General features: G+C 44.0%; 1 protein-coding gene across 1 annotated transcript in view; it reads right to left on the bottom strand.

Moving 5' to 3' along the window:
* Positions 1 to 381: 381 nt before the first annotated feature.
* Positions 382 to 21,166, bottom strand: part of FBP2 (fructose-bisphosphatase 2) — a 51,036-nt gene continuing 30,251 nt past the window's right edge. Inside the window, exons 5-7 of the mRNA XM_069575592.1 lie at positions 15,388 to 15,525; positions 4,015 to 4,134; positions 382 to 791 (exon numbers count right to left, since the gene is read on the bottom strand). Coding sequence (XP_069431693.1) covers positions 597 to 791; positions 4,015 to 4,134; positions 15,388 to 15,525 — 453 coding nt within the window. The 3' untranslated portion in view covers positions 382 to 596. The remainder of the gene's footprint in view (positions 792 to 4,014; positions 4,135 to 15,387; positions 15,526 to 21,166) is intronic.

Raw genomic sequence — 21,166 nt, 5'->3', positions numbered from 1 at the left:
ATGTATCTTTGTTTGCTTGATCCAAAATTTTACAATTTAATAGCCATGAAATTTATAACTCAAAGCCTATCCACAATAAGACAAAAGCTTTTAAGAAATTAAGTCACCATTTAAATATCTATAATGGATATATTTATATGCATTAAATATATATATTTATAAGTATATATGAAATAACTATATAGTAAATATATGCATCTATTTTATAAGAAAGGAAATTAATCACTATAGGATTAAGACATTAGGTTCAAATTCTCAGCCAAGACAAATTCTTAACTGACCTCTGTACTTTTTGCCCACAAGGGATAGCTGCTGATAACTTGGGCTGATAAATAACAACACTATTTACCACTGTTCATGACAGAAGACAAATCACAGTTGTTCTTTTCATGTGCGGGTTTTATTTTCAGCCCTTTACACTGAGCACAAACTTGCCTCTGGTTTCTAGACCTGTCGTGAGCAGTGGGCTGCTGCTCTTCTGCACATGATTCAGTGGGTTTACCTTTTGTTTCTCATCACCAGCATTCACTCACTTATTCATCTAGGGTCCCTAACAAAGCACATACAAAGAGAAGAGGGCTTGTGGGTCAGACTCACTACCTGCCTGCCTGATTTTTCTGCACACAGGTGAGATATTCCTGTACATCTTCCGGGGACCCTAGAATGAGGGGGACTCGTTGGTGAATGGCTTCAGGCTTCACGTCCAGCACGGGTTGGGTGCCTGTGGTCGCCAGGCCTCCCGCCTGCTCGATGATGTAGGCCACAGGATTGCACTCATACAGGAGCCGGAGCTGAGGAGAAACAGAGTCAGGTGGACAAGTGTTCCAAGTTGCCAAGATCCTCAAACCATGCACCTGAAGCTCCAGGAGGAATTCCAACTGCTGAGCCTCTGTCTCATTAGTGCGAGTACATTTGCCCATCTCAGGGGAGCCGGCTGCCAGAGACCAACACTCTCCAGAAGGCTGGGTGCCCCAGCTGATGCTGATCACATATGTCTTTGGGGACACCTCCGGTCAATAGCTACCTGACCTTGGTGCTTATGAGAGACTTGGGAGTATCAGATCTTAGTGTTCATTCCTCACTAGTTCGTCAATGAGGTGAAGTGATTCTGGGTCCAGGTTAGCAGTCTCTACATGCCAGACCTTAAGGCCAATAGAGTCAAGCTTGGATGGGATCGGAGGGTCACCTAGAGAGTGCTGGGTGGTCTCTTCAGATAACCACAATGTCCAGGATGGGAGGGAGGAACAGCTCAAGTGTCAACTTGGCTGAAGAGTTTTCTGGTGTTTAGATGATCTTTTCTTTTGACCCCTTAGACTGAGTTGCCTAGTCTCTTGTTGCTTGCTCTCCCACAGCATCCTGTACTTCCCCTTTCATGATAATCCTGACTCTGAGGTTTGTTTAACATCTGCCTTCCTCCTTGGACGCCCTCCCTTGAGGGCAGGGGAGGCATCTCTTAAGGTTGGTGTTTGTGGCATCTTCATTCCTAGTACTGCCTGACATGTAGGACGTGTCCAAACAAGGCTACGGTGTATGCTGCACAAGGGCTCCCAGTGGAGGGCAGAAATGGGGGGAAATCAGTTGTACCATTTTTTGCCAAGCCGGGTACATGGATCCAATGCCTGTTCTGAGAAAGAAATGCCCTGCTAAAGGGCACTATGAGATGACTAGGTGTCAATCCTGTGTCCAGTTAGTATATGGTGAGTTGAATTGAAATGGGCTGATTGAATATCCTTTCTGGGTCTTTTTCTGTCATTATGTTTTGCCTTCTTCCTCATCCCCTGACCCACAGCAGACACACACACACACATCACATAGATTCAGGTGACGTTCTTGCTGCATGCTCTGACTCTATATCACACTATCCTCTCCTTCCTTCCCTCATAGGTATGAAATCTGTAACTTAAATGTCCTTTTCTGTAATCAGCTTTCAAAGTGATTGATCCAGCTCTACACAACCTCTTTCCATTCTTTTCTTCATAGTTACATCTTGTGATGATTTTTAAATTATTGTTATTTCAAAGAGAGGAACAAACTATTTCCAATCTGAATTGGAGAGCCAGGCACTGAGCAGAAAGTAAGTTAAAACTGTAGGGGGCATTTATTTCCATTTTGGGGAAACAGAATAGGATGCTTTTATTTGTACCATGTTAATTCAGATGCTATAAAAAAAATAGATAGATAGATAAGGACATGGATACTTACATCAAACTTACCTGGAACCAAGTTTTGTTCTGACCTTAAGATATTGTTGTAGTAAACTCATTTTAGAACAGTGTCCAGATCTTCATGGTGTCTTTACCTGCAGGCTATGTAATCTATTTTTTCCCCCACAATTAAAATCTATGTTGCTCTACAGAGACAATAGGAGGAGAAGCAGTCACACCCCACTACCCACCCACTCACGCAAACATGGTCACAGAGACCGTGAGAGCTAAAACATGGAGATCAGAACTCAGTGGTACCTAGAGCCTGTTATATAGACTGAAATAAATCAGAAAGAGAAAAACAAGTATCATATATTAGCACATATATATGGAACCTAGAAAACTGGTACTGATGACCCTATTTGCAGGGCAGGAATAGAGACGCAGACACAGAGGACAGACTTGTGGACACAGCAGGGGCAGGAGAGGGTGGGACGAATTGAGAGAGTAGCATTGAAACATATGTATTACCATATGTAAAATAGATAATGGTAAGTCTCTGTGTAACACAGAGAGCTCAAACCAGTGCTATGTTGGGATGGGATGGGGTGGAGAGTGGGAGGGAGGTTCAAGAGGGAAGGGATATATGTATACTTATGGCTGATTCACATTGTCATATGGCAGAAACCAACACAACACTGTAAAGCAATTATCCTCCAAATAAAATTTTAAAAAAGAAACCAATGGTACTTTGAATATGGTACTATGAATGTAGATCTATATATGCAGTTATATATTTTATGGAAATATTTTTGTAATTATATGTAGATATTTTCTGACTAATTTTAAATATCGTAATAATAGCTAGTAGTCTTAATGTTCTCCTTGTTAGAACTGAGTAGATGGCAAATGTGGTTCTACCTGAGAATTTCCACATCTTCTACTTGATCTCATGTAATACTCCTTAGCACTGTTCTGCTAAGATTTATCTGTCCAACAAGCTGATATACAAGAGCTAAACCATCACAGGAAGAGAAATGCCTGATACACCAACCTGCATGTTAAAATCTCTCTGGTTTCACGTGCTGTGTTAGACTTCTTATCATGGCTTTGAATCTGGCATTCCAATAATTCAGATCGGATCACCCACACTGAGAGATGCATATATGTGTGGCTAGTTGTTAGTGTGTCAGAGAATATGCAGACATTTATTTGAATTTGTCTCCTATACCTATGATTCTGTGACTGGCTAAAAATCAGACACCTTTCCATGGCAGGGTCTATTCAAGACAGACGCATTAGGATCATAGGATTCCCACTTGATAACACAGGTATTTTAGGTTTTGCTTCATAAAGTTGCAATGAGATCTTCCCAAAGCTACCTTTACAGGTAGTTCAAAAGTTCTTAGCCTGAACTTCTGGGAACTCTCTAGGAAATTCTTGGGTCATCCTCAGGTTATTGTGAACCCCCTGACAACATATGTAATGTGTATGTTCACATGTAATGAGTTTCATGTAAGTTTCAAAAGTTTCATTAAGTTCTCAAAAGGATCTATGATCCAAATCAGCTGGTAATGAAGCAAAAAGACACAGCATGTGGAAAGTGGGGGATGAACACAGCTGATTCACCGTGAATTGAGGAGTGTGAGAGCCGCAGAAGTGATGGCCAGTGACAATCACCAACAACTTCAGCCTCCTCCTCCTCCAGACCTTCTACCACAACCTTAGAACTCTATTAATGGGATATATACTTCGTTTCTCTTCCATCTGCCCACTCACAGACAGATGGTAGCCAAAAACAGGCATGATGAGAAAGAGAATTGTGACCGCCTTCCTGAGCAGATTCAGCCAGCGGACAGAGGAGAGTTACCTTGCCCTTCGGACTTTTCTGGTTCGCTGGGTACAGGAAGATTCCTCCATAGACAAGGGTGCGGTGCACATCAGCCACCATGGAGCCCACGTACCTGGCCCCATAGGGAGCACTGCCGTCCTGGAGGATGGAGAGGGGAGAGGCAAGATGCAGTGGGTTTAGCAAGCAGTCAGTATCTACTTCAGGTGACACATCCAGTGGATGTAAGCTCTACATTCCAGGTCCTCTTTCCTCTACCCACCAGCTTAGGAATTGAAATTATTATGTAGCTGACCATTAGGAGTTCCCAAACCTCAACTAGTAATTGGACTCATTAAATGTTGGACTACTTAAAGTGAGAGACAATATGTGTTCTAAGACAGAAGCTAATGAGGGGGGAAAAAAAAACACTGGAAAAAGAAGTATAGACAAACACTAACTGTTGGGCTCCTCTTTGAATCTCCTTGGCCCTCACAGTTCAGAGCACTTTTTAGCTTCTTGAAAACGAGATCCCCTTGAACCACGACAACTTTTGCACTTAGTGTAAGCAGCGTTTATCCACTGGTAAAATTATTTTAAATACCTTTAGAAATCATTCAAAGAAATAAAACAGCTTCTGTGTAAACGTCAATTTCATTAGTCTTATAACAAAAAGAAGATTTGCTCTGAAAGAAATAAGTCAAAGTTCATGATTTCCCTTACGTAGGGCATATCAGTAAGGCATGACTATCTCATGGAAGGCTCCTTCGGGCAGGTTTGCTTTTTCCTCATTCAGTGACCCATGCGAGATTTCTGTGTCTAATCTAATAATTTTCTGACAGTACAAGGAAACGCCAAAAATTTTTAGAGCAAATATCCAATGCTTTGTGTGGCATCAGCCACTATAAAGTGTATTGATTTTATAGGCATTTATAAGCCAGATATCTCCATCAGTGTGTGACATCCTTGTGGAAAAGACTGTCTGCTTGATCTTGGCATCATACCCTGAGTTCAGCCTGGTGTGGGGCAAAAAGTAGCTGCTGGGGAAATACTTTCTGAAGTGCATACACATGCAATATCTTGAAAGCACTATTCAAGTTGTATGTTAAAAATTACATGGGAGATTTTGCCTCCTCCATTTTATTTACATAATGATATTAAGCATACAAAACACCTTCAGATGCCAATTAAGAGATTTCTCAATAGGTAAAAGAATGCAGGTCTGAATTTGGGATGAAGAAAATGAGTATCTTGAGCTACTTGAGTAGCTCAGAGGGTAAATGAGTAGCTTGAGCTAACTTGAGTAGGTCAGAGGGTAAAGAGTCTGCCTGCAATTCAGGAGACCCAGATTCGATCCCTGGGTTGGAAAGATCCCCTGGAGAAGGAAATGGAAACTCACTTCAGTATTCTCGCCTGGAGAATCCCCATAGACAGCAGAACCTGGTTGGCTACAGTCCACGGGGTCGCAAAGAGTTGGACACAACTGAGTGACTTCACTTTCACTTTTTGAGGAATATTTAGAAAATAGAGTTGGTAACATCCAGTAAATGATTAGTCATGAGCATAAGAAAGAGGTAATCCTCTGGATTCCCCAAACTTTGTTGGGAATGAATATGATGGTAGAGGCAGTATAGGTCCAGAGAAGAAAATCAGAAAGTAGTAAACTTGGAAAATGGTGTGTGTGTGTCGGGGGGAGGTGTGTGTGTTTGTTTGTGTATGTGTAGAGTGGTGGGGGGTGGGGAATAGGAGGGTCAGAGTTGGATATGTGGAGTTCTAGGTGTCTGGAGGAGCAGGCAGATCTGAATCTTATGAGAAGAGACTAGATGAGATCACCCTGGGGGGACAAGTGTGAGCCGAAAGGTTTTTTGGGAATAGAGTACTATATGTACCAGGACAGAAGTGTAGGCAGAGCTATGGGAACTAATAAAAGAAGAAGATGGTTAGGCAGATGGATGGAAAACCAGACACAAGGCTAAAGAAGACAAGTTTCACGAAGGACAGGGTTGCTGTTGTTGTTTAGCCACCAAATTGTGTCCGACTCTTTTGCAATCCCATGGACTGTAGTCCGCCAGGCTCCTCTGTCCATGGGATTTCCCAGGCAAGAATACTGGAGTGGGTTGCCATTTCTTTCTCTTAGGGATCTTCCAGACTCAGGGATTGAATCTGTTTCTCCCACATTAACAGATGAATTCTTTACCACTGAGCCACCAGAGAAGCTGGAAAGGAAGAGTAAACAACCCTAAATGCCATGAGAGGTCAAGTAACATAAGGTGGAAACATGATGCTGGATTATGTAAAAGAGGATTACAAAGGGTTGATATTAGAACCAAGAGGGTTAAAGAGGGAATGAAAGGAAAGAAAAACTTTCAAAAAATGAAAACTTTCTTCCCACTTCTGGGTATTTATCCAAAAGAATTGGAAACAGAATCTCAAAGAGATATCTGCATATCCATGTTCATCGAGGCATTATTCACAATAGCCAAGAAGTGGAAGCAACCTAAGTGTCCATTGACAGATGGATGGATAAGGAAAATGTGGTATATACACACAGTAGGATATTATTTGGACTTTGAAAAAAAAAATCTTGTCACTTGCTCAACTGATATCAAGCAGGGCCCTTTAGGGCTCCTGGGCACAAAGACTTTCTGTGTCCCCCATTTCTTTGATTATAGAAAGCAGCCTTCGTTCAGCCTTCATGACCGTCCCTGAGTTACAAAGGGCAGATTCAAGCAGTTGTTAATCAGAAAAGGGAGGGGATGGACGATCAAGGAGAAACAGTCAAGAGCAGCCTTGGGACAAGGTCCTGTTTTCCCCATTAAAGGATATGCACAACAATATCTTTGAACTATTTTGCAGATTCTGAAACCCCCACAGGTGAAAGAAGATAACAATTAACGATGGTATGCCACCCACAAGCACGTAGACCCCAGACCAGCTGGACCTGAAGGTTGATGATGCTGACTCCAACTTAGCCCACTACCAACCCCTCAGAAGAATGTCCACAAGCTGATCACGTCCTCTTTGGACAATTACTACAAAACTTCTCACTATCTTTTCCAAGAGGGGACACATGATTTTGACGGTATGAGCCTGCTGTGTCCCCCTTTGCTGGAAAGGCAATAACACTATTCTTTTCTACTTCATGCCAAATTCTGTCTCCAAGGTTCAATTCAGCACCAGTGTACAGAGAAGCTGAGCTTTCAGCATCACAACATGGATGAAATTTGAGGACATTGTGCCAAGTGAAATAAGCCAGTCAAAAAAATGACATATACAACATTATTTAACTTATATGAGGTATCTAAAGTAGTCAAATATATAGAAACACAAAGTGGGGGGGTGGGGAGCGGTGGGGCAGCTATAGCTCATGAGGTTGCAAAGAGTCAGACATAACTGAGCAACTAACACACAGAGAGAGAAATAAAAAGTTGCAGAACAGAGAATAACATTTGTCTTGTTGGAGTTTTATAGGAACATCACATCCTGACCTACCTGGGCAACTGCAAGAACAAAGGATCCTGACACCAAAAGTTTGCAACAAACAACCACATCCTCTCCCTTTTTAGTATAAAAGAGGCCTGAATTCTAACTCAGGCAAGATGGTGAAGAACCTAAGCCACCCCATTTTGTTAAAAAAGACTCCATTTTAGAGTTCTGAGGAAAGAGTCTTTGGAAATCCCCCTGACCTCACCCCACCACCTGCGAGCCAATCAGATCCCAGATCAGGATCTCCTGACTTTACGTTCAGGACTTATGACCTGCCCGGGAAATTCAAATTAAGCCTGGGAAATGGGAATCAATCAGAACCCGTTGCCAGCCCAGGAAATGAAAACCAATCAGAACCCAACACCTAACCCTTCCACAGAAGGTAACCAATTAGACGTCTCCCAAACCGGAAACTCCCGTTTTTTAAATTTTTTGTGCGAGAATACCCTATATAAGCAATGTAACCCAGAGTTCGGGGCTCCTCTCCTTAGCCGCTGTATCGGTGACAATGGGAGCCCCAGCTTGAGCTTGGTAATAAAAACTCTCTTGCTTTTGCATCGGATACTGGCTCCCTGGTGGTCATTGGGAGATTTCGTGACTTGGGCATAACATTCGGGGACTCGTCCGGGATCTCCCATCGGCCCCGCAGGGAAACTGATCCGGAGAGTTATCTGCAGCCGGTAAGCTCTTCTCTATCTCTTTGTTTCTGATAAGGCCTATTTTCTGAAGCCGGTATATGACTCAGGCGGACACGCTGGCAGGTCACCGGTGCAGGTCGTTGGGAGACGTCCCCGGCCCCTTCAGAGGGGACGGAGTACCCCTGTTCTCCATAGACGATAGCGGGTCGCTCCCGCTGAACGGCCAGAGGCTGTCGTCTTACTTTCAGTTTTGCCTCCAGAATCCCAGAGGTCTGTATCTTCTGTCTCTCTGTCTGTCTGTGTGGCTATCTGTACTGTCTGTGTTAATTTACCAATATCTGACTGATCTAGGAACAACGGGGCAAAGTCAATCTAGCCCTACCCCTCTATCCCTGATCACTGACCGTTTTAAGGAGGTCAAGATGCGTGCACATGACCTTAGTGTGGAAATTAAGAAAGATAAATTAATCACGTTTTGCAGTGCGGAATGGCCAACCTTCCACGTGGGATGGCCCCCAGAGGGCACCTTTGACTTGGAAACCGTGCACCGAGTCCGAGACATCATCTTTCGACCGCGGAGCGGACACCCTGACCAAGTTCCCTATGTCATAGTGTGGGAAGATCTCATATTGCGCCCCCCTCCATGGGTACAACATTTCTTGCCTCAACAGGGATTCTCCACTGCACAGGTGCTGGTGACACTTATAGGAAAGAATCTGAAAGATCCCAAGGAACCTGAACCAATGGCGCCGCTGTACCCCATTTTACAAGGGGGAACAGAGAAAGAACTTCTCTTGCCACCCCCTTACCAACCCCTCGAGCCACCGCAGGCCCCTGCTATCCCTCCACCTAAGGCTGATGCAGCAGAAGGGGGGCTCACACAAAATACTCACCATAGGCGAGCCATGTCTCCAGCAGGGCCGGTAGACTCAACTGTTGCCCTCCCTTTACGAGTGGCCAGTCCCCCTGACGAGGAAGGGAACCAACCTCATCAATACTGGCCCTTCTCTACCAGTGACTTATATAACTGGAGATCATAGAATGCTAAGTTCTCAGATAACCCTAGAGATCTAACTAATCTAGAAACTGTGCTTTTTACTCATCAACCCACCTGGAACTGTCAACAGCTGCTCCAGATTCTCTTCACTACGGAAGAGAGAGAGAGTATACAGAATGAGGCCCGTAAATGGGTCCCAGGGGCAAATGGAGAACCCACCACTAATATAGATGAAATTAACACCTCTTTTCCTTTATCGCGACCTGACTGGGATTACGATACGGCACAAGGTAAGGAGAGGCTCTGGGTCTACCGCCAGACTCTACTGGGGGGCTCAAGGCAGCTGCACAGAAACCCACTAACCTAGCTAGAGTAGGAGATGTTCAACAAGGCCCCACTGAGAGTCCAGCTGCTTATCTGGAAAGGCTGATGGAGGCCTTTAGACAATACACCCCCATGGACCCAGAAGCAGAAGGCACTCAGGCTGCTTTGATAATGCATTTTGTCAACCAGGCGGCTCCAGATATCAGCAAAAAGTTACAAAAACTAGAACGCCTGGGTAAAAAGAGTATCTAGGATTTAATAACAGTGGCAGAAAGGGTCTACAATACTCGAGAGACCCCCGAGGAAAAACAAGCTAAGGCAGCAGACAGCCAGACCTGCAATATGGCGCGCATCCTGCTAGCGGCAACAGTTCCTGATTCAGGAGAAAGGGAACGCCAGCTTCACCACCTAGTGGCTGAAGGTAAGAGCCGCCCCCGTACGCGACCAGCATTAGGAAAGAACCAATGCGACGAAAAACAAGGAGTAGCAAAAGGGGTGCTGATGCAACATTTGGGACCTTGGAAACGGCCAGTGGCCTACTTGTCTAAACTCCTAGACCCTGTAGCATCCAGACCCTGTAGGCTGGCCCCCATGCCTCCGCATGACTGCGGCAGTGGCCCTAATGGTCAAAGATGCAGACAAACTGACACTAGGGCAGGAGTTACGTATTACCGCCCCCCATGCCATTGAGGGCATACTGAAACAACCCCCAGATAGATGGATCAGCAACGCTCGGCTGACCCACTACCAGGGACTGCTGCTAAACCCCTCCAGGATCATCTTTCTACCGCCTACTGCTCTCAATCCAGCTACGTTGTTTCCTAACCCAGACTTGGAAGCCCTGATCCATGACTGCAGCGACATACTAGCCCGGGTGCATGGGACGCGAGAGGACTTGCAAGATCGCCCTCTGGCGGATGCTGAGGTCACCTGGTATACGGGTGGGAACAGTTTCACTGGAGATGGACTCAGGTACGCAGGGGCAGCCATAATCATGGAAACCCAAATCGTGTGGGTGGAAGCACTACCTCCGGGTACTTCGGCGCAAAGGGCTGAACTAATCGCTCTAACCAAAGCCCTTCAGTTGGGAAAGGACAAAAAACTTAACATCATTACTGATAGCCGATATGCCTTTGCTATTGCCCATATACACGGGGCCATCTACAGAGAAAGGGGACTCCTCACAGCCGAGAGTAAGACGATTAAAAACAAAGAAGAAATAAAAGCTCTCCTCTCAGTTTTATGGCTTCCTAAAAAACTAGCCATAATACACTGCCCGGGGCACCAGAAGCCAGGCACCCTGATCTCAAGGGGAAACAACTTGGCGGACAGGGCAGCCAGGGATGCAGCCCAGAATATCATGATAGAGGCCACGCTTCAGCTGCCTGACCCTGGGAGCCCTATTCTGCCAGCTTTGCCCAATTACTCAACAAGAGACTTAGACTGGATAAAAAGCCTGCCTATGGCCCAACAGCTGGCCGGGTGGTGGAGAGCAGCAGACAGCTCTCTAATCCTCCCAGAAGAACTAGGAAAACAAGTATTACTAAAAATGCATCGTGCCACTCACCTGGGAACCCACAAGATGCAAGACCTGATTAGACATGCCAAAATTACCATGAAAGATGTCAGGACGACAATATAAGACATGGTATCAAACTGCAAAGCTCATGAACGCTGCCCCTCATCCGGCCAACCAAGGAATTAGAGAACGGGGACAAGACCGGAGCTTACTGGGAGGTGGACTTCACTGAGGTAAAACCGGGTAAATATGGATAAAAATACCTGTTGGTGTTCATAGATACCTTCTCAGGGTGGGTAGAAGTGTTCCCCAGCAAGAGAGAAATAGCACAGGTGGTGGCCAAAAAGCTGATTGAAGACATCTTGCCACGGTTCGGGTTTCTGGCACAGGTGGGGTCAGATAATGGGCCAGCCTTCTTGTCTCAGGTAAGCCAGGGGGTAGCCCAGGCTTTAGGGACTAGATGGAAGCGGCACTGTGCCTATAGGCCCCAGAGCTCAGGACAAGTAGAAAGGATGAATAGGACGCTTAAAGAGACATTAACAAAACTAGTTGCTGAGACTGGCAGGAACTGGGTGGCTCTCCTCCCTTTTGCCCTGTACCGGGTGCAGAACTCACCCTACCGACTGGGACTCACCCCTTTTGAAATCATGTATGGGATACCTCCCCCAATAATCCCTAACCTAAAGGCAGAAGTGTTAAAAGAAATAGATGATCAGAAGTTGCTTTTTTGTCTCCGGTCCTTACAATATAACCTGGAAACTATGAAATGGAGAGACATACGACGTGCTGAACCAGTCGACTGCCACGCACCCCATAAATACATGGTGGCCCGACTTATACTTCCACCTAAAAGAATTGATGGAGACCTCCTGGGCACGTGCTTATCTGTGAAAAGTGGGTTTCTATGCATGTCCGGGGCACAAAAAGGACCAGATAAAGACTTGTGGCGGCATGCAGAGTCGTCACTGTAAGGCATGGGAATGTGTGACTTCAAATGATGGCTGTTGGAAATGGAGTGTGGCCAGGCCATCGGACCTGGTCACAATGACTTTTGTAAATCCTATCACCTCATACATGTGGAACAAGCGATTTACTGATAGTTGCCCTGACTGTGACCTCGTCAAGGTCTCCTTCACTTCTGAAGGACAGAGGGACATAAGATGGACATCAGGACTCGTCTGGGGTATACAGGGCCTCTGATTATCTTACTTTTGCCACTCACCTTCGGGCCGTGTTTATTGAACAAGTTAATGACCTTCATCAAGAGCCGCATCAATACGGCTCAGCTTATGGTGCTCAGGTCCCAATATACGGCCGTACCAACGGCCCCTTTAGTGGAAGAAAACATAGAGCTGGTCACAGACCCATGATTGGGTCTGTCCTGGGACCTTGAGAAGGGGGGAATGAAGAACCTAAGAAATGGGAATCAATGAGAACCCGTCGCCAGCCCAGGAAATGAAAACCAATCAGAACCCAACACCTAACCCTTCCACAGAAGGTAACCAATTAGACGTCTCCCAACCCGGAAACTCCCGTTTTTCAAATTTTTCACGCGAGAATACCCTATATAAGCAATTTAACCCAGAGTTCGGGGCTCCTCTCCTTAGCTGCTGCATCGGTAACGGTGGGAGCCCCAACTTGAGCTTGGTAATAAAAACTCTCTTGCTTTTGCATCAGATACCGGCTCCCTGGTGGTCATTGGGAGATTTCACGACTTGGGCATAACAATGGCTCTTTGGGACACTAGTCCACCATCTTCTTGGTCTGCTGACTTTCCTAATAAAGTCCTTATTCCTTGCCCTAACAACTAGTCTCTTGATTTATTGGCTTGTCATGTGGCAAGCAGTAAGAGCTTGCACTCCTTAACATTACTTGGCTGTTCTGGGCCTCAGTTCCTTTATTTGTAAAATGAGGGTTGTGGTATTCATACTTATCTTGTAATCTGTTGGAGAATTAAATGAGTTAGTACATGATAAGCACTTGGAACAGACACAGGACACACAGCTAGAAGAGTGCAGTCAGGGATAGGAGAAACTGCCACTGGCAAGAGACAGAAATAGCAAAGGAGGACTGCTCTTTCCACAATGGTGGATGGTATGGAAAAGTGCTGGTCCGCTTCCCATCTCCTTGGGGTGCAGCATGTGGAAGCAGAGCAGCCAGAACATAAAGACCCTGCCAGAAAGCAATGGCCTCCGGAAGAATGAGGAGTGGGAGGGACGCTGCCTGCACACCCTGGAAATGGGCTTCCCGGGGCAAAACTATAGGACAGCAAGGACACTTCTTTTCAAAACAGAATAGTCTATTTTCTCCCCTTTTTTTAAGTGTAAGAGCAAACACTTCTTATTTAAACACTTATTATTTAAAATAAGGGAGAAGGAATCACAACATATTACGCATTTTTAAAAGCTGACTCTTACTATACTAAACATAAAATCCAGAAAAAGAATATAGCATTTTTATTAATTAACTACTTGATATGCTTTTTCCCTTTCAATTTTCTTGGTTGCATACTCTTTGATTGCCTCTGCAAATGACAATGGTTTTTGTAATAATTTCTAGAAAGAGTTACAATGATCTCTTTTCAATGACATATTGCACATATTCATACATCAGAGAAAGTCAAGAACTCTATAATATCAACTTCTAGAAACCACTATTAACAAGACGGCACATTATGAAGACATTTTATGCATACATACATCTTATATATACATATGTGTGTGCGGAAATACATTCACATGTATTTAATGGTGTCATCCATTTCGTTGACTGCCTATCTTGTGGACATGTCTCACTACCAATATATAAAGAAGGACTTAAAATTCTAATGGATGAATAGCTGTGTGGCACAACACTTCACCTGAATATTGTGAATGGCCCAACCAACCCTTCCTGTTGGATACTTCAGTTGTTCCTTCGTTGTTGTTATAAAACAATGCTGCAGTGACATATCCTTGTTGATTTATCTCTGTTTCTATTTGATCAGTTGATTTTTTAGGATCAGTTTCTGGGGGAAATTAAGGATTAACTGAGTCAAAAGATATGAATATTTAATATTGGAAATCATACTGTCAGATTGCCCCACTCAGAAAGGTTGGGGGGTGAGGGAGGACATTTAAGTTTCCTTTAACATTTTATAAGAGTACTTATTTTCCCACACCACTGAGCACTATTCATCTGTTGAATCTGTGCGAATCTCAACTGTGGAAATGATGTTGTATTTTAATTTGCCTTTCTTTTTTATTAGCATCTCCCATGCCTTGCATGATCGTGCCCTTTGTCTGGTTTTCTGCTTGGGTGTTCATCCTTGTATTTGGGTCCTCATGCAGTCAGACTCTTCACCTGTTGTTGGTTATACATGGGATGACTCCTTTGTTTCTCAGTTTGAAACTTCTCCTTCGAAGGGATTTATGGCTTTGTGTGTGTGTGTGTGCCTAAGAGTTTGGTTTTCCAGTGGTGAAATAAGTATCTTCCTTTATCGGTTTTGGAAGAGGTACCTTTTACCTTAGAATAGGAACCACTGTGAAATTATCGCCAAGACTGGGAACTTGTAAATAAATAATTTTGACTTTATCAACCTCACAATCCATATCCTATCACTTCTGCCCTTAAGATACCTGATGGGTTTGTGTGTGATGACAAAGGAGAGATACCAGAAACTGCGCTTCAAAGATTTTTGCTTCAAGAACAAACAAGACAGAAAGAAGAAAACTTTCTAAAGCTTCAGTCTGAGGCAGCAGAGGTAGGTCCAGCACCCTGCTAACCAAGTGCTCTGGACTCCATGGAATTCTGAGCACTTTTCTGCCTAGAGTTTGTGAAGGGCTTCCAGGGACAGCCAGGCTGGCACCTCACACCACTGTCCTTCCAGTCACTTCCAGTGTGGGTCAGACTTCACACTCTTGACCTGGAAACACTGTGACTCCCTCCCACACTTGTCTTAATAGGGCTTTTTGTATGGCAGACATACTTATTGGCTTGTTTGGGCTGTCTTAATAGCCACATGAAGTCCAGGACTCAGAGTTCACCCTTAGAGCTGAAGACCTTTCTAAAACTTGGAGTAAACACCAGGTCCTGATTTTAAACCATGTGAAAGGGACCTTCACTTAAATATAACCGAGTGACCAGAATCTACACACATGGTAGCTCGGCAAAAAATGAGATGCTCTGGCCTGAAACTCTGGATTTTGAAAAATTGGTCTCTGCCTTCTTCATAGATAATTTCTCCTGGATAAACTAACCTAGAGAGTAATACCTTTAGTAGGTAAATCTTAGCTATGAAAGAAAGATATTGATTGCTAATGAAGAAAGTCAGAGTCTGCCATGCTCACATTGGTCAAAGCCACAAACAGGGGCAACAACCTCTTTCAGCCAGCCCCCCACAGCCATTTCCCAAACAGGAACCCGCTGAGACAGTATTCTCCCTGCTTCTGTTTCAGGCTTTCTTCACTCACCTCAGGAAACTTCTTTTTCTGCACATATTCTGTGGTGGCAGCATCAAAATACTTGGCATAGCCCTCGTTGAGGCTGTAAATCTTTCCTTTCTTTTTAATCTTGACATCTTTTTCCACCAAGACAAATTCACCAAGAGCCTAGAAAGATGAAGGGAAATTCCAGGAAGAAGAGAGATATCAAGAAACAGAAGTCAGTAGCACACACTCCAATAACCAGAGAATAACTGAGGCGGGCCTGCTGAAAGGACCCAGGGGATAGCAAGGTCCTCCTGCAGCCTGTCCAGTGATGTTTTTATGAGACTTACAAATAACAGGGACAATGCGGAGCCTGCACAGGTAGAACAAGCTGTAATATAACAAAAAATAAAATAATTCAAAGGAATAAGAAGGAAAGTTTCCCTTGTAACTCTCATTTGTAAAGAACCTAGCGTGTTTATCCCCTCAAGTTCTCATCCCCAGTTAATCCCTAATGTTTTCAGGAAGATTTGGGCCATCAACAATGAGAGGAAGAAGTTACACAGATGGGATTTGTCATGAAAGTGGGGATGTAATTAGACCACTAATTTGTGGTCCAGTTATTTTATCTTAATGACTCAATCTTGGAAGCCATTCAAATTTCCTTGCATCCCTAGAGACTTCCCTGGTGGTCCAGTGGTTAAGACTCCATGTTTACAATTCAGGGGGCGTTGGTTTGATCCCTGGTGGGGATCCTGAAAGCTGCAGGTCACAGCGAAAAAAAAAAAAGGAACAAAAAAGAGCAGAGTTCCTTGTACCCCAAGTATTCTTATACAGGGTAAAGAGGAAATCCCTTTAATCAGAAACTGTATTCACTTGGCATGAAGAATCATTGATAAAATTTATTTTAATCCTCAGAATTACTTATAAAAGTGCCCAGTCTCCCTATAGCCACCTCATCCCTTTCTTCAGGGCATCCCTCAAGAATCTCTTTACCTGAGTGCTGGTGGTCTCATCTCTAGGGCTGCAATTAGCTAGCTGCAAATTCACTTTGAAAGGCTCAACGTCTCACTAAGTCATTAGGAAGGAAATCAAGACCTGGAAATCTAATCAGTTCTGATTAAACTTTGAAGGCTGAGAAAGGAAAAATCCCCCAAGATGACAGCTCACAGCTAGATGATTCTTAATGAACATTGACAACACTCCAACAAAGAGACAAGGCTATGCTGACCATGTCTGAAATAAAACAATGACAAGGATATTAAACTGTAAAAATAACCAAACATGCTTCTTTTCTGTGAAATGTGAGTACTGACTGCTTTTTTACCAATGAATCATCACCCTCACTTTAACTTTCCCGCCTCCCAGATAAAAACTGAGATACAAAATCATTCATTGTACCCACATCTAGACAATACCCAATCCAGAATTGACCCTCTCTTTCTCAAACCTTCCTTAGAATCATCAAGCAAAAACCCATGTTCTATATATAATAAGACCATGCCAACTTCCTCTCTCATCTGAATGAGACAGTTGAATGGCATCACCAACTTGATGGACATGAATTTGAGCAAGCTCTCGGAGTTGGTGATGGACAGGGGGCTTGGCATGCTACAGTCCATGGGATTGCAGAGTTGGACAAGACTGAGCAACTGAACTGAACTGAACCCCCTCTCAGCATGAGGCCTCAGGGTTCTTCTAGAATGCCTTCTCCCAAGCTTAGTAAACCCAGCTTCTTAGGGAAGTTCTCAACAGTCTCTGGATCATGAACTTTAATAACCTGCTCTAGACATTTGTTGCTTTAGAGTAGCCCAGTGTGGAGTTCCACTTTTTAAAAGCACCTGAACTTCCTTTGAATAATTAACTCTTCCTATTGGATGCCAGTCTAGAAAGACTCTAAGCTGGACCTCCCCTAGCCCAAGGTCAAATACTTGACTTAGCTTGGCAACATAATTACTCCTTCCTGGCATTTGAAACCTGAGAGAGAGACACAGCATCATGGGTGGTGTCCAGACCAGGGGCTGTGCTGTGGGACTGGTCCTGTGAATCCTCTCTCCTAGACCTGCCCATTGCTAACCTGGGGCCTCAGCTTTTCTGTTAATGCAATAACACCCTTTACTTAGTTATCCAAGATCCTTGACTCTTTCAGTTCAGTCACTCAGTCGTGTCTGATGCTTTGAAACCCCATGGACTGCAGCATGCCAGGTTTCCCTGTCCATCACCATCTCCTGGAGCCTGCTTAAACTCATGTCCATTGAGTCAGTGATGTCATCCAACCATCTCATCCTTTATCATCCCTTTTTCATCCTGCCATCAGTCTTTCTCAGCATCAGGGTCTTTTCTAATGAGTTGGCTCTTTGCATTAGACGGCCAAAGTATTGGAGCTTCAGCTTCATCATCAGTCCTTCTAATGAATATTCAGGGTTGATTTCCTTCAGGATTGACTATTTGATCTCCTTGCTGTCCAAGGGACTCTCAAGGGTATTCTCCAGCACCATGAAGATCAAGACAGATACACAACTGTTGTCTAAATAATGTCTTCACTTGTTTATCCACCCCAGGGCTGGGAATGTGGACACTCAGGCCCCTGGCGAGGTGTTCTCTATTGTGGGGTAAAGATGGTTGTGGAGCCTTACTCCAACCTGGAAAATACATACCTTTGTTCTGACTGGGATCACTAGCACCCACTGTGTATACAAATGTCCTTCCACAACTTGGACAAGAGGGCACCTGATGATCAGGCACCATATCCCTGCCATTTCGAAATTATATCTGTCATATGTAAACAAATACCTCTCATTGTGGCTTAGACCACAGTTGAGTGTTTGGTTAAGTGAGGTAGTCCCTCTGTACCTGAACAAAATCTGTGCTCTGACAAAATCAAATTACCAGCCCTGTACACTCGCAGATTAGGGAGGCCCTGGTTGCCCCACCAAGGAACTTTGTCCTGTGAGGCTCTGCCTGAGTAATGTGCAGGCCACCCTCCATGGTTTTCTACCTGTAACAAGTGCCATATGCTGCTTCAACCTCTCAGGTCCTAAGCTTCATACATAGGGTCCTTGTTCAAGTGTCCTTTGTGGGTTTTCAGGCTAATAAAGAAAGCTCAGCAGAGAGCATGTGACAATTGATATAGGAGGGAAGTGGACAGAGTACAGTCTTTAAAAGAATGACATAATACAAGGACACAAAATAAACTGACTAGACTCAAACAGGTCCAAGATGGCAGACAGAGTCAACTTTCACTAGACTTTGAGCCTCAGTGCACATTAGCAAACTAAATGATACACCCGCAGGCACCATGACCAGAGCTGCATGCATTCGTATGCATCAGCATGTAAACTCCTGACAGATAATTTCTGTTTGACCAGTGCATTATCTCCCTCCACTGCCTAGAATGGTATCTGAGGGCTCACTGGATGCTCAATCAGTTCAGTTGCTCAGTCGTGTCTGACTCATTGCCACCCCATGGACTGCAGCACACCAGGCCTCCCTGTCTATAGACAACTCCCGGAGTCCACTCAAACTCATGTCCATTGATTCGGTGATGCCATCCAACCATCTCACCCTCTGTCGTCCCCTTCTCCTCTTGCTTTCAATCTTTCCCAGCATCAGGGTCTTTTCAAATGAGTCAGCTCTTCGCATCAGGTGGCCAGAGTATTGGAGTTTCAGCTTCAACATCAGTCCTTCCAATGAACACTCAGGACTGATCTCCTTTAGGATGGACTGGTTGGATCTCCTTGCAGTCCAAGGGACTCTCAAGAGTCTTCTCCAACACCACAGTTCAAAAGCATCAATTCTTCAGCACTCAGCTTTCTTTATAGTCCAACTCTCACATCCATACGTGACTACTGGAAAAACCATAGCCTTGACTAGACAGACATTTGTTGGCAAAGTACTGTCTCTGCTTTTTAATACACTGTCTAGGTTGATCATAACTTTTCTTCCAAGGAGTAAGCATCTTTTCATTTAATGGCTGCAGTTAGCATCTGCAATGATTTTGGAGCCCCCCAAAATAAAGTCAGCCACTGCTTCCACTGTTTCCCCATCTGTTTGCCATGAAGTGATGGGACCAGATGCCAAAATCTTCGTTTTCTGAATGTTGAGTTTTAAGCCAACTTTTTCACTCTCCTCTTTCACTTTCATCAAGAGGCTCTTTAGTTCTTCTTCGCTTTCTGCCATAAGGGTGATGTCATCTTCATATCTGAAGTTCTATTGATATTTCTCCTGGCAATCTTGATTCTGGCTTGTGCTTCATCAAGCCGAGCATTTCTCATGCTTTATTCTGCATAAAAGTTAAATAAGCAGGGCAAACTAAGCAGCCTTTTGATAAAAGCAAAAGAGGAGAGTGAAAAAGTTGGCTTAAAACTCCACATTCATAAAACTAAGATCATGGCATCCAGTCCCATCACTTTATGGCAAATAGATGGGGAAACAATGGAAACAGTGGGAGATTTTATTTTGGGGGCTCCAAAATCACTGCAGATGGTGACTGCAGCCATGAAATTAAAAGATGCTTGCTCACTGGAAGAAAAGCTATGACCAACCTAGACAGCATATTTAAAACAGAGACATTACTTTGCCACCAAAGGTCGATCTAAAGCTATAGTTTTTCCAGTAGTCACAAATGGATGTGAGAGTTGGAATATAAAGAAAGCTGAGCACAGAAGAATTGATGCTTTTGAACTGTGGTGTTGGAGAAGACTCTTGAGAGTCCCTTGGACTGCAAAGAGATCCAACCAGCCCATCCTAAAGGAGATCAGTCCTGAATATTCATTGGAAGGACTGATGCTGAAGCCGTACTCCAATACTCTGGCCACCTGCTGTGAAGAACTGACTCACTGGAAAACACCCTGACGCTGGGAAAGATTGAAGGCAAGAGGAGAAGGGGACGACAGAGGATGAGATGGTTGGATGGCATCACCAACTTGATGGACATGAGTTTGAGAAAGTTCCAGGAGTTGTTGATGGACAGGGAAGCCTGACGTGCTGCAGTCCATGGGGTCGCAAAGTCAGACACGACTGAGCGACTGAACTGAACTGTACTGAATTGTTCATTCTAGAGGCCCCCCCAAATCACTAATTCTCAGAATAGATACCTTGCTTCTATGAAATGATGGATTAGCTTGATCATAGTATTACAAAAAAGTTTCATAGTTAGCAAGTAAAAGTATGTGTAGTAAATTTATTGTTTATTGTTTTTAATATTTTCCATTGACATGAAAAATTTTAAGAACAGTTGATCCCCTGAACATTTTTAATGTATATTTGCCATGAAGGCTCAATCTTTGTTTTTGAACTCTGTGTCTGTATCCAATTATTTCTTCCAATCAGCACTGTTACATTTTTCATCTACCCAGAGGTGGTGCTTCTTCTTCTTCTGCTACTGCTATTTTATCATTGTGGAAAGTGTGGAGAATAACACAGTATTTGATAAAACAGCTTTCTACCAGTGACTCATCCTTTTGGGAAAAACATGTATATTAGGGGACATCGTCCAAACTGGTGTCCAATAGGGTACCAGTAGTCCAATAGTCACGTGTAGTTATTTAAATTAATTAAAATGAAATAAAATGTAAAAACCCAGTTTCTCAGTCACACTAACTCACTGCAAATGTTCAATGGTCACAGAAGGCTAGTGGCCACCATACCAGACAGCATAGATTACAGAACATAACCATTATCACAGAAAATTCTATTGGATGGTGCTACTGTAAAGAATCCATGTTTGGGACTTCCTTGGTGGTTCAGAGGTTAAGATTCTACACTTCCGATGCAGGGTCACCAACTGGATCCCTGGTCAGGGAACTAAGACCTTGCATGTTGC

Source organism: Ovis canadensis, chromosome 2, assembly GCF_042477335.2.
Source record: "Ovis canadensis isolate MfBH-ARS-UI-01 breed Bighorn chromosome 2, ARS-UI_OviCan_v2, whole genome shotgun sequence".
In the NCBI taxonomy this organism is placed as follows: domain Eukaryota; kingdom Metazoa; phylum Chordata; class Mammalia; order Artiodactyla; family Bovidae; genus Ovis; species Ovis canadensis.
The sequence above is the reverse complement of the archived record's forward strand: the minus strand, read 5'-3'. Positions and strand labels throughout refer to the sequence as shown.